The 20,418-nt window shown below is 47.1% G+C and overlaps 1 protein-coding gene across 1 annotated transcript; it reads right to left on the minus strand.

Moving 5' to 3' along the window:
• Positions 1-11,061: 11,061 nt before the first annotated feature.
• MB21D2 (Mab-21 domain containing 2) lies at positions 11,062-13,108 on the minus strand. The gene has a single exon (XM_010188295.1). The coding sequence runs from the start codon at positions 13,106-13,108 to the stop codon at positions 11,846-11,848; it is 1,263 nt and encodes a 420-aa protein (XP_010186597.1). The 3' UTR covers positions 11,062-11,845.
• Positions 13,109-20,418: the final 7,310 nt, after the last annotated feature.

A 20,418-nucleotide genomic window follows, 5' to 3' on the forward strand; every position in this document is an offset into this window, starting at 1 on the left:
AACACTTGCTGCTTCAAATGCCCATAACATTGCCTCGGGCTCTCTAGGCGCCCCAGACCCTGGCCTTTCATCTTACTCAGCTCACAAGTTTGTGTGCAGCTTTGCTGTTATCTCCAGATGATAAGAGGAAATGGAAAGCCAAGTACACACATCCCCCAAAATGAGGGATCACCTTTTCCACCATTTCACAGCTCAGGATCTGGCCCTCTTCTGCCCACAGGGTCTGCCCAAAGCTCCTCAGGGGGCCAGGCCCAGGAGGCAGAGCTGCTGCTTACTTCACACACAGACTCATACTAATAGCACATGAAGGCTCACTTACTTCTCAGTCCATCGCTGACCTTCCTCTGATTGCAGTCCCCCTACAATCATTCCCAAAGCACAGAGACCCATCAGCACATGTTTCCTAGTGGCCCCTGTTCCTCCTCTGTAACCTCGCCGTGTAAATGGCTGCCAACGCTCATCCCCCTCAGCTGGGCTGTGTCAGTCAGCTGTGCTGGGCCCAGCTGCTGAGGACAAACCTTCCCGGCAAAGCACAGCCAGGTGTGCCACGAAGGGTAGGGTTATCCTGTGGAAAGAAATAAGAAAATGAAGATGTTTTTCTCCTCTTATTCCATTTTTCTGTGTATTACAGAGGGGGAAGGAGGTCAGTACTGCTATGAAGCTCAGTCATCACTGCAATTACTCCAGCTTGCAGATTGGATAAGAAGGTGAGCCCGGACCCTCAGGGCCTGCCTGTTGTAACAGTGGTCTCCCTCCATGTATCAGCCATGTGTTCAGAGCAAGCAAATTGGTTTTTAGCATAAGCAAATTCCAGGTTCGGCCACTGGCGATCCTGAGGACATGCAGCTCCTGCTAATCTGGTGTGAGCAGCAGCTCACCTAGAGCTCAGCTACTTGGGCAATTGAAACCAGCTTCAGGCCGAGTGGTTGGTTAGTGGGTAACAACGTCGGATGGAGTGTGGGGGCGCCCAGGATCTGTGCAGAAGGATGTGACACCCATGCCATGTTCTGCCCGCGAGTCGAATCAGGGACATGTGTGCCCATTTTGGTCTGCATCAGGATAGGAGTCAGTAGGCGCTAGGCAGATGAGGTGGGCAGAGCCCAGCTGGCTGTGTCCTGAGGAGCTTGGAGATAGCCCAGGGTAGCCCACCTGTCCTCAAGTGTGTGGGCAACAAATATTTATCCCAGAAAGAGAGGCACTCTTTTATTAATTTTGGCTGGTACTACCATTCTGCAGTTTCAGCAACTGTTTATTTCATAAGATATGCGAACTACAAGAAAAAACCCCAAACAAACAAACAAACCCAAATAAAAAAACAACAGGAAATACTGGGAATCATTTAGCAAATAGAGCAGTCAATCTTGTTTCTTTGCTCATCTGAGCAGGCGTGCTCTCCGGTAATTGTTAACGTTTGCATAAGGAACATTAGCACTGCACTTAGTTGCAGCCATCGCATTTCCCACTATTGATTGCAAGCCTTCAAGCCCAGCTCTAATGCATGTCAGCAGATCTAAGCTAGGAGGCAGCTGTGTCTCCTTTGGGAGCAATGATATATTATCACTCTCTCCAAATGAACCTGGAGAAATACTCTACATATATTTAACAGAAATTCCTGGCTCTGACTGTAAAGGAATTTCAGTAGTTGCAGAAGTGCAAATCAACATAATCTCTCTGTGACTAGACTGAAAATCAGGTAATAAAAGTGAGTTATGCATACAAGAGATTATTTTACCAACACAGTCATTAATTTGTATTGCTATTCTGTCCTCACGTCCCTCCATCTTTTGAACTCAGGCTGGCAAGCATGGATATTTGCAGGAGTACTATATGTAAAATTAAGACGGCAGATATCTTCCCCATCATCACCCTGACCCTCGAAATAATGTTTTATCTCACCAGACACATGAAGGGACAAGGCCATGGGCAGACGACACCAGAAGGTTATTTCCAGTAAGAACTAGGAGACTGCAATACTGGTGTGAGACATTGTTTAGCTTTCTAAACAGACTGGGTATTTCCAAACCAGCAAATGCCATGCAGATGAGAGATACCTGAGCTGGCTCTAAAAGAGCTCTTCCCAGCAGTGAGAGCTGCATGTGGCCCAATTAGTGCCACTGAAGGGAAGAGCAGATCAGCCTGTGTGCTCAGCTGCCTCCCCTCGAGTGCTGGCTGGTCCTGTGTGGGGCTGGGCTGTGCAGGGACATCAGCTCTACTTGCTGAATGCTGTCAGTAAAAGACCTAGGTCTTATTTCTAAACCAAGCACAGGGTGCTGGGAAGGGGGGGCAAGAAGCACCCTGTCCTCTCCCAGCTGCCGATGGCCCTTGGCTCCTGGTCAGAGCTCTTTGGGGTCACAGGGTGCCTTGTGATGCACTTGTTGAAGGAAGTGCCCAGTGAGAGAGTGGTAACAACTGAAAGAGAAGTGGCATTTGAACTGAAGGACCTTTTTCACAGTCAGGTCAGAGGAGTACATGCAGCTACACGTGGACCTAGCCAGCTGCTGGGGCAAGTTATTACATGATGGTGGCATCGTGCCACGAAACAAGCATTTGGGACCAGGTCTGTGCCAGCAGCACCTGCAGTGCAGGAGGGGCATGAGTCAGATGTCTAAATGCCTTCCTGGTCCCTCAGACCTCAGGTATGGTTGCACAAATAGTCAAATTACCTCAGTTCTTTGTGACACCTCCAGCTCACACCTGAGACCTCTCCTGTGTGTACACGGGTGTGATGGCACAGAGGGGCAGGGAAGCCAAATCAGGCAGGACCCTGTGCTACAAACACCATGAAGATCGCCTGGCACATCATATGGGAATTACCTAACGTGCCTCATCCTTGTATTGTCGCACTACACTGTCTTCCTTGCAATTTTAGACAAAAGTATCAAAGTGGGAAACATCTCCTGCAGATCTTCACTGTTCAGGAGAACTTCTAAGACACCAATATAGCAAGAAACTGGAAGACTAAAAGCTCAAGTATCTGACAAATGCAGCCGCACACAAATCACTGCACTGCCTGACCAGTATTGAGCTGGAGTACTGGGACATGGGTTTGTGTTTGACTCCAAGACTACATCTTTCCAAAATTATCAGAGCTGTCTATCTAGAACAAATCCCCTGCCACCCAGAGCACAGTACTCCACGAATGCATGAAGGGTGTAAAGGCTACAGCTAGGAGCCTACCTGGCTTTCACATGTGGGGAGCTTGCTCTCCTCCCAGCACTGATTTCTCCATTAAGATATAACTTCTCTGGGCTAGGAAATAGGCCATGGGACAGACCATGGCCTCTGAGAAGAGCGCAGCCTGGAAGAGCACCCATGTCTATTATGTTCCAGTGTTTAGTGTAATTCATAGATCAGCTCCCATCAGCATGCATTGGGCTACTCCTGTTCCTGGTGATTTCAGGGGATGACACAGATTCTGTTCAATCACAGCACAAGCTACAAAAAGTTAACGCAGGTTGCTGGCTTATTTTGATCACATCTCTCTTCTCCAGAAAGCACCATAAATATTCCTTCTCCGTTTTTTTTTATTTGGCAGTTTATTTCTTGAGCTCTTACACAGAAATGGCTTTCAAACTCAAGCACTGCCTGTGTCCAGCCAGCTGCACAACGGTGTGCAGTAACACAACAGCAGGTGCCAGTGTGCAGGGACAGCAGCCCCAGGCGAGGAGCCCACCAGCCTGAGTGTACCCGTGCTGCTCTCACACCCTGCAGCCTCACTGCAGCCCTCCCCATGGTCACGCTGCTGAGTTTCCCCCTGCTCGATGAGCTGTGAGGTTCACAGGCTGGAGGATTCGCTCCGTTTTCTCTGTGCCTTGTTTTTACTTGGGAGAGCATGATTTCTGTGCGTGCTGAACCAGTATGCCCTGGCCGCCCTGGTTAGCACTCTGTATCAGAATAAGGCAATGGCTCTCAATTATTTACTCCAACTCACATGAACTTGCATTTCTCTTCCTTTTTTGCACAGTCACCATGATGCTTGCTGCTCCACAAGTAAACTGGAGAGACAGATGACACAGACGATGAGGTTGCTCTAGGTGATTATATCAAAGTATCACAAGGCATTTATCCTGCGCTTTTCATCAGCATTTTATTTCACTTTAATTCATTGCTGTGTAGCAGAACACCTCTGGAGAGTTTATTTAAAGTTGCTTTGGAGAGAGGCATGGGGCAGGCTGGGTGCATCAGCGGAAGAGCCTGGAGGAAGCGGCTGAGCAGCGCTTCCTTCCATGCCTCCTGGTGGGCTGTGTTTCACCTTCTGCCGTCAGTGGGTTTTAATGCTGAATAGAGCCATGCTCTGGGGAAAGAACAAGCAAGGAACTAGCTTTGTACGACTGACCTGCTAACATAAACCTTGGTGGACTTACCAGTCCTTCAGTCACAACGGACTGGTAGGATTCAGGACTATTGAGTTCAGTTTCTAGAGTTTCCTTTAATTAATGGGTTCACACTTTTTCTGGAGGTTTTCTGTAACGACTTCCCACCACTGTTCCCTCCATCTTAATTAGTAGCAGAAATGATGTTAGTGCAACCGGTGTGAGTATTCAGCAAGATAACATCTCCGAGTACCTACAGCAGTACAGGGGTTCAAGACAACACTTGCCCATTCCAGTTTTGCCACCAGTGGTTAACAAAATAATGTAATGAATTTTACAGTGTGCGTCAACCAAGAGCAGCCAGAACCATTGGCAAACAGAGGGAACCTCTGAGGGAAGCTAAATGAAGGTCGTGGCTTTGATTTTTTTCTTGCTCCTTTGGCCTGTTACAGGACATTAAGAAGTCTGGGGCTGGGAGCAGACTGGACAGTCTGAAAGGTAAGTATCAAAACCAGTATAGGTGTCTTTGATTGTAGTGGTGAACTCCTTGACTGATATAGCTCCTCTGAGCCCTGTATCATTAATTAATAGTTGAGGGAGAACAATCACAGAGGAATGAGAACAAGCCTTATGAGGAGCGGCTGAGGGAACTGGGCTTGTTTAGCCTGGAGAAGAGAAGGCTGAGGGGAGACCTCATCACCACCTACAACTGTCTCAAGGGAGCTTGGAGAGAGGTGGGTGCTGGGCTCTTCCCCCAGGTGATGGGGGATAGAACAGGGGAAACGGCACCAAGCTGTGCCAAGGGAGGTTCAGCTTAGAGATAAGGAGGAAGTTCTTTACTGAGAGGGTCGTCAGAAGCTGGCACAGGCTGCCCAGGGAGGTGGTGGAGTCACCATCCCTGGATGTGTTTAAAGAGCGGGTAGATGAGGTACTTAGGGATATGGTTTAGTGGGTAGACAGGAACGGTTGGACGTGATGATCTCAGAGGGCTTTTCCAACCGAGCGATTCTGTGTGTGTGATTGTGTGTGTGTGAATGTGCAGGTACTGGGCACCATGGAAGGTTGAGGGGAAACATTTCCTTCACTGGTCCTTGTTCCTCACTGACCCAGCCCTTCTGCATTCAGTTGCATGGCTGCAAAGCACACACAGGGCACAGAGAGGAGCCTGGCATGCACTGAGCACTTCAGTAAGTGAGCAGGGAGGCACAGAGATTGCTGAGCTGGCTGCAGGCTTTCCCTGGAGAGCTGTCTTTGCCAGGGAAGATCCAGCCTCTCTTCCCGAAAGCTCCACAAGCGGTACCTTGTCACAGAAGCTGCAAACCAGCTGCTGCAGCTATGGTGGTGCTGCAGAGGTTGGGGGGCAGAGGGAGGGGAGAGTGTGTCCTTAACCTCCCACAGCTCCCCCTGTGCTGTCCTTGCCGGAGCAGATCACAAAACCCTCTCCCTGTCCTGCCAATGTCGTGAGAGGGTGTAAAGCAGTAGGGAGCCCTGGAGCTAGAGCCATTAATGAATGAAGTGTCTGGCACCCTAAGCCATAGCTCTGATTTTTGTCCATTGAAATGGACAAAAGCAACTCATCGCTCTCCCCAAAAGAAAGCTGAAATAAAGGGGTTAGAGGGGCTGAGAATCAGGGAGAAAAGTGGCTGTTTGGGCTCAATTTTCACTTTGCACTAGAGCTTGCTTGACTTCAAAATCACATCTCATGTCTTCTGTGCACATATCAAGACCTCAGTCGTGTCTTCCATGTTGATATTCCTCACACACAAGAACTGAGAGGCAGAGACAGGGCTGAGTCAGTTTGAAGGGAGCCTGATGCCCCCGATATGCACCCATATCTCTCTGCTCAGCAAATCAGGCTGTCTGGAGACTGAATGAGAGCGTGTCCCTCCACCACCGAAGGTCAGGGAGATAAAAATATCCCCCAAAAGCCTACATTCAGCTTGGAAGCACAGTGCTGAGCCAGGGACAATGATAATAGGAAAACACAATAGTTCCTCAGAGCAGCCCTAAAATAATAGATTATAAATGGGCAGAGGGGGAGGAGAAGGGATGGAGAGCTATTTTATTACTATTCTAAAAGCATTCAGAGGAAATAAATTGAGATCCATCTGACAGATAGTTCTCAAAAGCCAAAATGTGCTAAATATAATGCTGAATTTCCCTAAATACGAAACATGTCAGCAAGAGTCCCTTGGCCAGCAACTTTTTAAATATCTGTGCTTTTATGCACCTCTCCCCTTGTTTAGCCTTTGCCCCGTGATGGTTATTTTGCCTTTCTGGAGAGCTTAATCAGGAGCTATTAGGGCCAGCCACTCTCTAAGCTGTGTAATGTTAAAAGTCCATTAGCTCACCCCAAGCCAGGCTGGCAGGAGGGAGATGATGTACTTGCTGGAGTTGAACAAGCTATTTGCATGCTGAGTATTTCTAATCACTGAGCAACGCCAAAAGAATCTGAACATTATTGCACCCAGCTGCCCGGTGACCTTTCAAACATACTCCCTTTAATACAACAGTGGCAAAACGTAGCCAGCACTGAATCTGCAAAAAAGGTACAGAAGAACGTTTTTAAGCAATTCTAGGCACCAAGTATGCACACCTTTAAAAAAATTTTCAAGAAATAATCATTAGCAAAGTCTATCTTCCCTTTTCCCTCTGCCACATTCACTTGCATTATGCATGGTTGCTTACATTATGCATGGGTTAATAAAATATGACAGACGCCTGCTTACTTTTGGTCCGATCGCAATCAGCTTGACCCAGCAACGCGCACACACTTATCAAGTCCCAGTGGACTTTAATGGGATTTGGGCCCTGTCCTGTGACCCTCCATCCCCAGCCACCACCTCCTGGATGCTTTTAGTCCGATTACCCAGATGCTATCATCTGCGTTCGGCATTACACAGCACGCAGATTGGCGAGACACCTAAATAAACTTGCACAGAAATGTTTTCAGAGGCTGCAGCTGAATGGAGCCGGGTCTACGCACCAGTCACGGCCTCTGGAGAGCACAGCAGTGTGGCCTTTGGGAACCTCTGGCCTTCTAAGGCTTTTAAGTAGTCAGTTTTCCCTGTATCCCCAGATTTACCAGAAAATGTAACCAACTGGTTGAAGACCGCTAGCTACTGGAAGCACCAGGACAGCATCTTGTGTGAACCCAGCCACTCTATGCTTGTTTTAGAGCTCAGTGCCCATAGGGAGAGGTTGGAGATCACTTTGTAAGGCCCAAAACACTGGCCAACAGGAGCCGAGCTGGAGGTGCATCTCACATCAAGACTGTTGTCATTCAGAGCCTGTTTTAGTCGCTGACGTGTCAATCTGTAGCAGACACAAGCCTGTCTCACAGTGCACCATCACCCTCCATGAGGAGGACAAGAAGTGGCAGGACACCGAGCTCCAATGTCCCTGTCGAGCCCAGAACTGCCACAGCTGCCAAAGCAAGGTTGCTCTCCACTGGAACAAGGCAATCGGGGAACATCCGAGAATTTAGGTCAGAATTAGAGCTATTTCTCACAGTGACAGAAGCATAACAGAAAAGACAGATCTTTTCAACAGAAAATCAGCTCCTTCAATGGCTTTTAGAGACTGGCTTCTATTCTGGGCAGTGGATGGTTAAACTCCTGCCAGTATTTTGCTGAATCTCCTGCAGAGTGACTCTAATGCTCAGTTGTAGTTCTCTGGTTACAGCACCAACATTTCTCCAGGCTAGAGTATTGGAAAATGTGGAGAAACTGATTTATCACAGCCAGCGAGAAGTGGCTGAGGCTTCACATAACATGCTGGAAGGAGCAGGGACTGCAGGCTTTCACAAAGCTCTTGGGCTTTTGGTTGTCCCATTCTGCTCTGAGTGCTCCCTCCAACGTAGCACAGAGAGTACCCCCCACACCGGCTGGTGTTTCTGTTAGTTCTGTAGTAGCTCAAGCATCCCTCTGAAGAAGTGACAGGTTCTTCAGGGTCTCCCAGAAGAAGTGACCACCACTGGAACCAGCTAAATGAGCTGCTCTTCCACTGTGCTATGGGCCAGAAGTCCTATAGCAAAGGTAAAAGCTTGTCCCAAAAGCAGAACCAAAGCCAGGACACCCAAGAAGGCTTGCACTGAGAAATGGAAACAGAGCCTCTGAAGGGCACTTCTTCTTCCTCCCCACCTTTCTGATGCCTCAAGGCCAAGTCTCTTGGCTGGGACTCTACTCCCTTTCGGTGGTGTAGGAGGCAGCAATATGTAGACACAGAAATGACACCTACATAATTACACATGCAGCCAGCCCCGTACTAATTGTCCCAGTCCTTTTGCAACATCCCCCACCAACAGGGAGAAGCCAGCAGGAAGGTGGCTAATGGGCAAAAGCAAAACAAAAAACTTATTCCTCATAGTAGTGGGTGCAGAACCAAATCCCCCCACTGAGACATGGGCTCGCAGCACTGACTTGACATCAGCAGGGAAGATTACCTTACTGCTAGTTTAAAGCAAATCCCCTCTTACTCCAGTGTTTGTCAGATTGGCCAAGTCTTTAACCCCATGGTGTTGGGTGCTCTAAAATGCTTGTGTGGAGAGCATTCAAGAACTCTCCAATAGGAAAATAGGAAAAACACTGCAGTCTCCTTGAAACTTCCAGGGGGTAGTGAAGAATAATCGGTCGTTGGTATCTAAACCCACACACTACTTTGAAATCCCACATAGACACCTGTGCATTTTTTGCAAGTCTGCCCCAGCATATACTCAAAGGTAATAGCAGACAGGAGGAGAGGGAGAAAATAGAGCTTTTGATATTCTCTGACATACAAAGCACAGATCACCTCTAGGGGCTGGCAAGCCACTTCACTGCGTTGAGCTATAGTACGTGGAAAAGAGCAAATACTGGACTGAGACTCAAAACCTCCTGGAGATGAAGTTTCTGCCTCCCGGGAAGACAGAGAGTCCAGTCAGACAAAGACAATACAACGTTCTCTCAGACCTACCTGGGAAGCTGCTTTCCAGTCCAGTAAAAAGCCAAGCCTCCTCTCCCCCCAGAACACACACACACACACACACACACACACACACACATTTTCCTCATCATTCAGGAAGAACAAGATGGATACTTTTCAAAATGTTTTTTAATTAAAACCAAAAAAAAAAGGAGCACACACCAGAGCTTGACGTGGGCTTGCCAAACTGCTGGTCATCGGGACATTGAACTGGCATGAGGAAGGCTGTGAAAGCTGCGTTTCTGCATAAATCAGGAGCACCAGCACGGACCCTGGGGCCTCCGGGAAAGCACTCTGCCTGCCAGGCTACTGCTGCTTCGTGCTGAGCAGATCTCCCTCACGTGGTGATAGGAAACTTCATCCTGGAGCCCAGACTCTTTTCCCAACAGGCAGAAGTCTCAGAGACTGGGGAAAAGACCATTTCAACAAATCTGCATTTTCCAAGCACTTCTGGAAAGGATTCCCAGTCGGTTTTCCTGTCTCCCCCGGCAGGTTACACAGGTTTAAACAGAGACTCATCTTTGGCAACAGCCACACTGGTAGGACCCAGTTCTGCTGCTGCTGAAGTCAACACGTGTCCTTTCCCCGACCACAACCGCAGCTGCACCAGGGCTCTCGATCACTAGCAAATTGTGCTTTAAAGTTAAATCCTCATCCACTCCATCTAGCCAGCAACTTCTGAGAGCTTCGTCAGGCTCATGTGAGTGTGTACCAGTAAATTCAGGTAAATGTGAACATCTTGGCTGCAGCATGGGGTGAAGTTTTCAAATATGCCCAAGAGATGAAGGAGCCAAAGTTTCATTTTAAGACATGACTTGGGCACTAGGATCAGGTACCAAAACCTCCCTGCCTTCTAAATAAAGTAATGCAGTTTCCAAAGCTGCTAGTGTGTTGCTCCACCAACCTGGTTTCTCTACCAGAAAGGCTGGGCTAAAAAAGCGACACATTTTTCATACACAATTTTTATCTGTTAGAGTTTACTAGATACGCGCCTCATTTGTCTGTCAAATATTTAAAAAATACTTCAACCTGCTCTAATAGTCACATTTTAAAACATGCATCAAGTTTGGATCAGAACAGCTTCTCTGGGATAATCGGTGAGCCCAAATTGCTGATTTAAGGCCTAAATATCAGTCACTGGCCAGCCAGCCACAAAAAGCCACTCAATCCTTGAACTCTCGGAATTAATTTTTGGCTCAGACTAACCCTTGTTACCATACATCTTGTCCTACACACAAAAGGAAAGCGTATGCGTTTTTTCAAGGCTACTGTCGTACTACAAGTTTACACACAAACACAACTTCTGCAAACACGAGACCAGAGTAAGATCTCGAATGTCCCAGAGTAAGTCAGAAAGTCCACAAGAGTCAAGGGAACGGTAACTGCCATAAAGATCAGGCCTAATACATGCATTACAGAAGCAAGGTAGCTCCTTTGCTCGAGGTCTGGCTCATTCACTTTGCACCTACCACTGCTTTAGCATTACATCCTTAGCTAATGGTAAACCTGTTTCAACAACATGCAATACATATTAATGCAATATGCACTGCAGCACACAATACGCATCCAAAGAAATATGCCAATGCAAAAATCTGACTTTCCACACATAGCAGGGCTAACAAGGAAGAGCCTTTTACAAAAGACAATCAAGAAATCACCTGAAACCACGAGACCCGAGGGGCCTCAAGCAATCTGCAATACCGAGACCTAATAACAGATGCTAATTCATGAAAGAAACACAAACAGTGGGACTGAGGTAATGGCAGAGATTTCATTAGTGCAATTAACATTTATAATGGTATGTTCTTTAATAGAATTTAAATAAGGCTTTGAATAATTACACACACTAAAACTAACATTCCATAACCTTATTCCGCATGGAAAAGCAGCAGAAACAACCCTCTGGAGTGTACAAGGTCCAATTATGAACAATTACATTCAAAAAGTAGATCAAAACAGAAACAACTCTTTTCCCCAAAAGATGCATCAGCATCTTTAAAGTCAACTTTCTCCCCTAGTGTGAGAAGTGTGAAGAACAGATGAACTGGACTTCAGCCCAGTAGATTTGGCCTCGTCAAATTACCAGTAGTGCTTTCCAACCCACAGTCTCTCCTCATTTCTTTAGGGTGATGGAAGCTCACGGAAAAAGAAGTGAATTTCCGAAGCAATGGAAGGTGAGTTCTCCCTTCTCCAGGCCCAAAAATGTACACAAATTGTGGAAGCTTGGGAAATAAAAAAGTCTACATTAGGCTGTGGCATGTGTGTTTACGGTGCGTGTTCTCCTTTAGAAACTACTCACAGACAATGAGGCTGGCTGGGTGAAAAAAAACCAAAGCAGCATATGAAATAGTAATAGACTGTTTCAAAATCTGCACCGTCCTGCAGAACCAGGAGTTATAATTTATTCAGACTGTTCTCAACAGATCCAATCTACGCTGGATATGTAAAAAAACAAGAGATTAAGTCATCAAGGAAAACCAAACGAAAAAAACCTGCACACTGCAAGAGTTTTAAAAAAAAGAAAAATGAAATGAAAGAAAAAAAAAATCCCAAGAAACATTGACGAAAGCTCAGAAAAATTTATCATCAATTCTGAAGTGGGGCCTCGTGACGTCATCGGGGTTAATGAAGACGGAGATGGACTTCCCGGGGTTCTCAGTCACTAATTGTTGCAACTTTTTGGCTAATCGGTCGTCAGGCTGGTTGGTGTCCCCTCCATCTGACTGAGGGGAGGGGATGCTGGTGGTGCTGCCCCGCCGCTGGAGCTCTAGTGTCAGCCGGTTGGCTGCTTTGACGTGTTCGATGGCAGTTCGAAGGTGTTCGGCAGGGTCTGAGCGGACGGAGGACAGCTTCCGCGCATGCAGCATGACGGTTTCTTCAGAGAGGTGCTCCAGCATGTTGCACTGGGGAATGAAATAGTTAGGGCACATCTTGTTGACCAAGCAGTGCTGGAGATCATCAATGAGACCCAGGAGGAAATGGGCTGCGTAATCCTCCCGGGCCAAGTAGTTGGCCGGTAGCCGGTCGCAAGCCCACAGCATCATGCTCCGCAAGTGATATGGACTAATGGCTTTGGGGCGGGACAGCAACTTGATGATGATAGCTTTGCAGGCCTGATAGGCTTGCATGAGGCTGCTGGAGATGCACTTTTTCAGCTGCACTTCGCTTCTGGCAAATGACAGCCTCCATTCATTGTCCTTCTTCCCCTTGTAGGAACACGCAGGCACTAGGTAAAACCCACTTATGACTTCCTCCTCGGTGATCTTCCCATCCCAGAAGTGGTTCTCCATCAGCCAGCTCTGGGCCACAGCTGGCCAACCTTTGAAGGACACCACAGGGACAATGTCGTACAGCATGCGGCTGCTGCCCACTCCCAAAATGATCGATATGATAGTCCCGTTCTTTTCTACCTTCTCCACCTTTGGCATCCCTCGCTGGGGCTTTTTCTGGATTTCGGAGAGGACAATGCTAATGGAGTCGTAGAACCAGTCAGCGACTTTTGTCGGAGAGAAGAAATAATTGGTAGCTCCATTGATATGGTCGACGATTGTGCAGCAGTCCTTCCATTTGCTGATAGTTCCTTCATCAAACAGACGCAGGCTCAGCCAGGAGTGGCACAAAGCCGAATGGCGCATGTCCAGCGTCACCGGTTGGTTGCGGTCATGCAGCTTCAGCGCGGGCACGAGCAGGGTGAAGTCCATGTCATAGTCTGTGCCTCGTGCATAAACATTCAGCTCATCAAGATCAATGTCCACCACACCTTCCCGCACACCGCCTGAAAGCAGCAGGTACTCGTTGGCTACAGGCAGCTTCTGGTCAAGTTTCTGAACCATGCCTGCAAAAGAGAGAAAGAAAAGTCCTTTCAAGAGATGGCAGACACTTCCAGGAAACAGGATCTAACCAGGATTAAAACCCATCTCACGCCCAGCAGGAAAAAAAAGCAGCCAGAGGTATCCATCACTGCTTGTGTAACGTCAGGCCCAGCACTCAGCCAACCTTTAGGCCCGCCTGACTCAGGGCAGGGCCTTCCCTGCACCCCTGGGAATGGATGAAATCCATCCTAAACATCATACTGGGAGCAATCGAAAAAAGCAGGAGCCTCTGGTAAAACACAGCAAAGCTACTTCCAGGACTAAATTTAACTTCTTAAACACCTTCTAAACCAGTTTTTCACCATATTGTCACTCATTTGCATGGTATCCAAATGCTTCCCCAACACTTTAAAAAGAAAAGAGAATATTAATTGATTCACTGTTCTTATTTTCTCTCTGGTATAAGAAAAAAGCTGGACCAGCATCAGGGAGTTGGTTTGTGCATGAGCAAATGAACAGCTACAAACGTTATTCTAGGCAGGTCTGATTTTATAATTTGCTTTACATCTACTGATGAGCAAAGCAACATGAACGAAGGCAATACGTTCTCCTCTTATGGGGGAATGGAGACAGGTTAAACTATCAGGAAATTACAGAAGCCAGCTCTTCAAGCTGTAATGATGGTATCATGCCATAAAATATCTAATCAGCTCCCTAGAGCATAGACATGAAGACAGATTTCTGTTTTCACTGCCAAAACCAGAAACTTCCCTTCACCCTGCACTGCCCGCACCAGTTGCACAAAGCCAGTTTTTCACTCCATATTCTATATATACCGCCGCACTCTGTTCACAGAACGCGAACAGCAGACTGAGAAGAGACTCCACGCAGTAGCTGAGATATTAGCACCTCATTCAACGTTCAAATTAGACTTAAAATTGAGCTCTGCACTTCAGCTACTCTGGAGTCTGCTTCTGCTATCTCAGCTCTTTCACTCCTGGTGCTCATTTTGTCGTTAAATGCTCTTCATTCCTTCCCAGCCACAGTTCAGACAACACACCCAGGCCATGAGGGAACTAAGGCCAGTGACTCCAAATGGAGAAGCTGAATCTCTTATAAACACTGCCAAAGGGGTATTTCGTTACTTCTTACAAGCACGAATGTACTGGGTTTTCTTGGCATGCGTTACTTTGCCTTTGGAAAAGCGCTATGGTCTGTTTATATCATGAGTGGTCGAATGGAGGCCTTCCATTACAAGGAAGCCAGTCTCAGAGAGACAGCAGTGGGAATAACTAGCGAGAGGTATGACAAGGTGAGCCAGAGAGCTGCCGTCACACTGTCAGGCCAGGACCCACAGCATTAGGAGTGTTTCCTTACTGAAATGCTAACACAAATGATCAGCATCAGAGTCCGAGTACCCACCCTGGCACAGCCCCAGGAACTGCAGAGCCTTTCCCGAGTTAATGCATCCCCGTGGGATCACAGATACGGCCTGAGCTGAGTGGGTCTCCTTAGCAGAGTGCAGCAGCAGCACACCAAGGCACCAAGTGCTGCCCCAGCCTGAGGGGCACTGCAGTGCTTTGAGACTCACCTGTCCTTTCCTGCACGCTAGGAGAGGGGCAAGGAAATATTATCTGCCATGACCAGAGCAAAATCTAAAGCTATGCTGACACTGATCCCTTGGAAGAGCCAAAGAGACAGTAGGAAGAGGCCTGTCTGTGAAGGAGAATGTGTCTTGGGGCAATACTCAGGGTAACTGTGCAATACCCCATGTGAAATTCTTTGTTAAATACACTTTACCTGTTTTATTGCTTCCAAGAGCACTGGACCCAGTCAATTTTGCAAGTTGTCCTGGTCTGAGCTAAACAGAACTAATTTTTCTAGTTAGTGATTTTATTTTTCAGCTCAGCCTCTTCTAAGTGGCTGTACTTGCTGAAACTAACGGCATGGTTTTCCAGACAGTGCGCACTTCTACAAGTGATAATCACAAGGCCACTGTCTCACCATGGGTGCCGTATCTCCACCTATGGGGAGGGAAACAGACCCAAACCTGACCAACAAGGTATTCCACCCCACACACGTCATACTCGGTATAAAGCTGAGGGATCACGAGGGTCTTGATCCCTTTCATCTTGGATCCTTCCTTCCATCTCAGCCCCTTGTCTCTGTTCTTCTGCTCCTGCCATGGCTGAAGTCTGAGCAGAACCCAGTTTTATTTTCCAACCTGTAAAGTGTTTCTCCCTTATTCTCTTTGTCTTCCCTTTTGGGGAAGGGAGAGGGGTTAATAGAGAGCATCTGTCCAAGATTTAGTGGCCAGCCCAGCCCTAAACCACAACACATGTGCACTGAGTTGGGATGATCTTCCTGTCAGGCAGGCAAGGACATAACTCTTTCTATTTCACACAGCTCCAGAAGCTGCAAGAGGAGGAAATAGCTCTGGAGGAGTGCTAAGAAACTTTTCCTGCTAAGTCCTGAGCTAATCCTATTCTGTGATCTTGCCACATGCTGCCCCATTCATCCTGGATAATAACCAAGAAAAGCTTCTGTCAACCTCAAAAACATTTTCTGTCACTTAGATATATGGTGAGCTACGTTACCCTGATCTATGGAGGGGCAAAGTCTTGCACAGCCTTGTCTGTCCCTGAGGCCAAATAAGCAGCAGTCACTCCTTCGTTGCACCAAGAAGAAGATTTCTTCTTCTTCAAGAAGATCCTCTCCACAAGGATGGAGAGGGGTCTGGAGAACAAGCCTTATGAGGAGTGGCTGAGGGAACTGGGCTTGTTTAGCCTGGAGAAGAGAAGGCTGAGGGGAGACCTCATCACCACCTACAACTGCCTCAAGGGAGCTTGGAGAGAGATGGGTGCTGGTCTCTTCTCCCAGGTGATGGGGGATAGAACAAGGGGAAACGGCACCAAGCTGTGCCAAGGGAGGTTCAGGTTAGAGATAAGGAGGAAGTTCTTTACTGAGAGGGTCGTCAGAAGCTGGAACAGGCTGCTCAGGGAGGTGGTGGAGTCACCATCCCTGGATGTGTTTAAAGAGCGGGTAGATGAGGTACTTAAGGATATTGTTTAGGGGGTAGACAGGAACGGTTGGACGTGATGATCTCAGAGGTCTTTTCCAACCGAGCAATTCTGTGTGCGATTTCTAACAGGTACCTCAATCAATGTGACTTCTAGAGACACTCCTGGCACACTGCTTCCAAATCCTATCCTTGAATCACCACAAGCATCCTTGGTGCTTTACACCTCAGTTGTAAGTTGAGTCCAAGACCCACGGAGTAGAGTCTAGGTCAATCATATTGTAGGGACAGAGAGCACTTGCTTTTTTTCCAAGCATACAAGTCAGTACTGAGCCTTACTGAGGGTCAGCACGGCTGTTCAGGACACACAGGGTCCTGATGGCCCATCCTGCCTCTACACTGACCCAAAATTTTCCACTCAGGACTGTGATCTGCAGCATTTGCCATGCAGATCGGCAGACGTGCCTAAGCAAGGCAGGCAGAATGTAACTATCCTACAGAAGAAACTGTTCAAACCTACAGAATTCAATAAAGGATGTATTTGTCTAAATATTTTTAACCTTGAAGGATGAAAAATGTCCTGTGAAGTTCTGCAGTGTGCCCTTTGCACCAAAACTTCTATCCTATGGTACAGCCAGAGACTTTGACTGAAAAAAACCAAACCATATGATTTTTCTAAAAGGTGGAGAATGTCCAGTAGGGAATCTACTGTGGGATGAGTTGCTCTCCTTGGCCTGAAGAGATCCTCTGTCCTTACATGGAAGCAATAGAATTGACAGTCTGAGTCCATTCAGGCAACAGCAAGTGGGAGTCAAGCCCTGCTTTCTACATGCACCACGCTCATCTGCCTGGAAAACAACAGTGAATATGTGTGATCGAACTCCAAAGCCAGGTGAGAGCAGGGACCACTGCTGCAGTGTTAGCTCTGTACCGTCTTACAGAGGTCCTGCCTGCACTACCACAAGGCAAAGCTTGCACCGGACAAAGCCTGCACGGCCGGCTCCACTGCCAGAGGGGTTACAAAATGCCAGCTCGCAAATGGGAATCTTCTGCATGGAAAACATTTCAGGAAGAACCATCCCATAGAGTCAGAGGCACAGCTCTCCAAGCACTGTCATGTAGGTGACAGAAAAGACACTTCCCTATAGCAGAGGAAGAAATAGGGAACACCAATTTCAAGCATCCCTGCAATCAGAAATGCTTTCTTCCCACAGAACACTCTCTAGACTTCCTCTAGAAAGAAAATGTTTTCTGTGCTCACCATTAAGCATAGTTTGCAAGGCTGAAGACACCTGAAAGGGAAAGATGCCATACACTGTCAATAAATAATTTGGTTTTCACCATCCAGAACTCTAGATCTACCAGCAGAGGATGAATATAAAAATTAATCAGGTATAGGCTACAGGAAATAATCCAATATGTCATCAATATCTCTCTACCTGGCTGGCTGCAAAGTTTAAATCCAAACCCTTGAGCTCTGCCTGGCACAGCGTTTCTCCTTCAAGACCTGGACCAGCAACATCTGCAGCTCTGCCACAGAGCTAGAGAAGGAATTTTTGCAAACATGATAACAGCATTGCTGATCCAATTTAAGCTGTGGAGCAGGGGGTTGAGATGAGGTCCCCTTGAGGAAAATATATTTAGAATAGAGTGTTCTATAAATAGTTGAGATGGCCAAATTCAAGACTCACTAAGGCTTTAGAGCTTTGCAAGGTGTTCAGACTGCCCCCCTTATTCATAAATCTATTTGAAATGTGAAGGGATTTCAAGGAAGTCCATTAGCCAACACTGTATGCCATACAATACCCTGGCACAAAGCTTTCATCCCAAGTTTTAACAGCCCAAACACAAGCTAAGAGAAGCATGTGTACGTACAACAGAAGCAGGCACTCCAGCTCAGCAAGCATGTAAGTGCAAATACAAAGAAGTAAAATAATCAAGATCGGTACTTGACCCAAGTACTTAAGATAACAGCACCAGTGGGCCATTTGAGTTCTCTTCTTTCCATCTCTGTACCAGAACCATCTGGGAGGAGGAGGGAACAGGGGTTACAGATAACCTTGTGAAATTCGTAGAAGCCCTGTGCAGTTGTCTATAAAAACCAAACCCAGATTTTACTTTTACGTAACACCTACATTTGGGATACATCCTCGAATGAACTGCGACTCCGATGCACATGACAGAAACGATTCTTCCCATTAAAAAAAACCAAACCAAAAAACCAGTGCAAAGATGCTCTCCATTCATTCCAGAGTTTCAGAAGAACTGGCTTCATGACTATTGCAGTGCATGCTGTGACCTGCTGCTAGTTCATGACCAGCTATGTGTAAATAAAGGAGAACCTAGAGACTTGACTCTGAAGAAACTGACCACAAGAAAAAATTACACAAAAGCTTATTTCTAACATGCATTTCCTAATCTGGGGTTCCTTTTTAAAGCCTTCCTTCCTGATGCCTGAGATATGCAACCATTGCCACTGAAAGAAAATGTGAGCAAAGAAAGATGCCATTCTGTTAGTCTAACCTGATCAGGGCTGGCACTGAATTAAGGGACACTTCTGCTGCATGGGAACCAGAGGGAGGTCGATAGAGTGGTGAGGTGCTCAGAAAGGCTCCACAAAGGAGGATTTGCAGAACCTTGCATGCAGAAACATACCACAGGATTCCTTCTGGAAGCCAAGCCAGACCCAGGCACTAGGTCTACACTGCTCCTGCTCTCCAACTTAGACCTCAGCATCTGCAGTAGCAAATGCCTTGATCACGTTTCACAGCAGCCTGCTGGGGAGGACAGTCCACACAGCGCACAGCCTTGAATTTCTTCTTTGACCCCTTCATCACATACACCTCCTGCACAGCCTGCAAGGCTCTCTGTAAGCCTTGGGACCCCGAGTTACTGTAACATCCCCATCCTTGCACAGTTTCCGTGCCAGGAAGCATTTGCAAACTAGCTTAGAAAGGTAATGTGGTCCCTCACAGATCCTCTCCAACTTGTTAAGATCACAAATGTATTTCATACATCACCACCACAAGAGGCAAGCAAGAGGCTACCAAACCATAAAGATACCATGGCCAGACTGCCGAAGACCTTTACAGAATCACAGAATCATTACGGTTGGAAGAGACCTCTAAGATCAAGTCCAACCGTCAACCTAACACCACCGTGCCCACTAAACCATGTCCTGAAGTGCCACATCCTCACACTTCTTGAACACCTCCAGGGATGGTGACTCCACCACCTCCCTGGGCAGCCACTTCCAGTGTTTGACCACTCTCTAATTAAAGAAATTCTTCCTAATATCCAATCTAAACCTCCTCTTTAAATCTAAAACTGTTCAAATCTAAACCTCCCTTCAGAGGCATGGTGATCCCCAGATGCATGTAAATGATGGACATAAGCTTATCAGTGGGGTATACAGCCAGGAGCTAAAGAAGAGACCTCAGGTTACTGGCCAGGGGCTGGCTGCAGCCCACAGGCAGCTGTGCAGTGCAATTTAGCGAGTAAAATGACGTTAGCTGCTGCTCCTCATTACCGAGCTTCTCTGCTTACCTCTTGACTTTGCCATGTAATCTGATTTGAGAAGCAGCACAATTCTGTGTAACATCAGCTGCTAAAAATAGCTGCAGCACAGAATGAATACGCCTGGTACCTGCCCTTCAGCCCCACACTGGAGTTCAGAAGATGTCACAGCACCTTCTCCAACTCTGCTCAAAAGCCCAAAGCACTGTGGGTTCAGTCTAGGGACAGAGCGCTCTCTGTGAATGATGAGAAGAACTGGGACACCCGGATGCTTTACACACTTCAACACATGCACATAGACAGAAGGGAGGGAAAGGAGAACTGGACAAAATCAGAAGTGTCCTCCTCCCCACTCCTCTCTCCCCCTCACACACCAGGAGAAAGCCTATAGAATGAAAACTGAGATTTTCTCCAGAGCAATCCAACACCTGAGCTGGCATTCTCACTGAAATCTTCTTTCCCCGGTTCCTTCCTACTTTGCAGGTAACCTAATCTCCCCAAAACAAGAGGTTTGGATGCTCATTTCTTCAATCAATGGCAATGATGTGGTGTTCTGGCACTGATCATTGGCTGACCTTGCATTTAAAGTGCACCCTCTCCAAACCATTAGGATGTGCTCCAGCAGAAGTCTCTTGTTACGTGCAGCCAGTTTTGCATGGACCTGACCATTGTCTTAAGCAACATCTTTTGGTAGCCATATTGAAAGAAAGCGAGCATCATATTGCTGCTATTGCACATCTGGCACCTGGGAAGAAACAAAGGTACATCCCTCCTCGTAAGAGACATCAGCCTAAAT

This window comes from Mesitornis unicolor, unplaced genomic scaffold (genome assembly GCF_000695765.1).
Source record: "Mesitornis unicolor isolate BGI_N332 unplaced genomic scaffold, ASM69576v1 scaffold17907, whole genome shotgun sequence".
NCBI lineage: Eukaryota > Metazoa > Chordata > Aves > Mesitornithiformes > Mesitornithidae > Mesitornis > Mesitornis unicolor.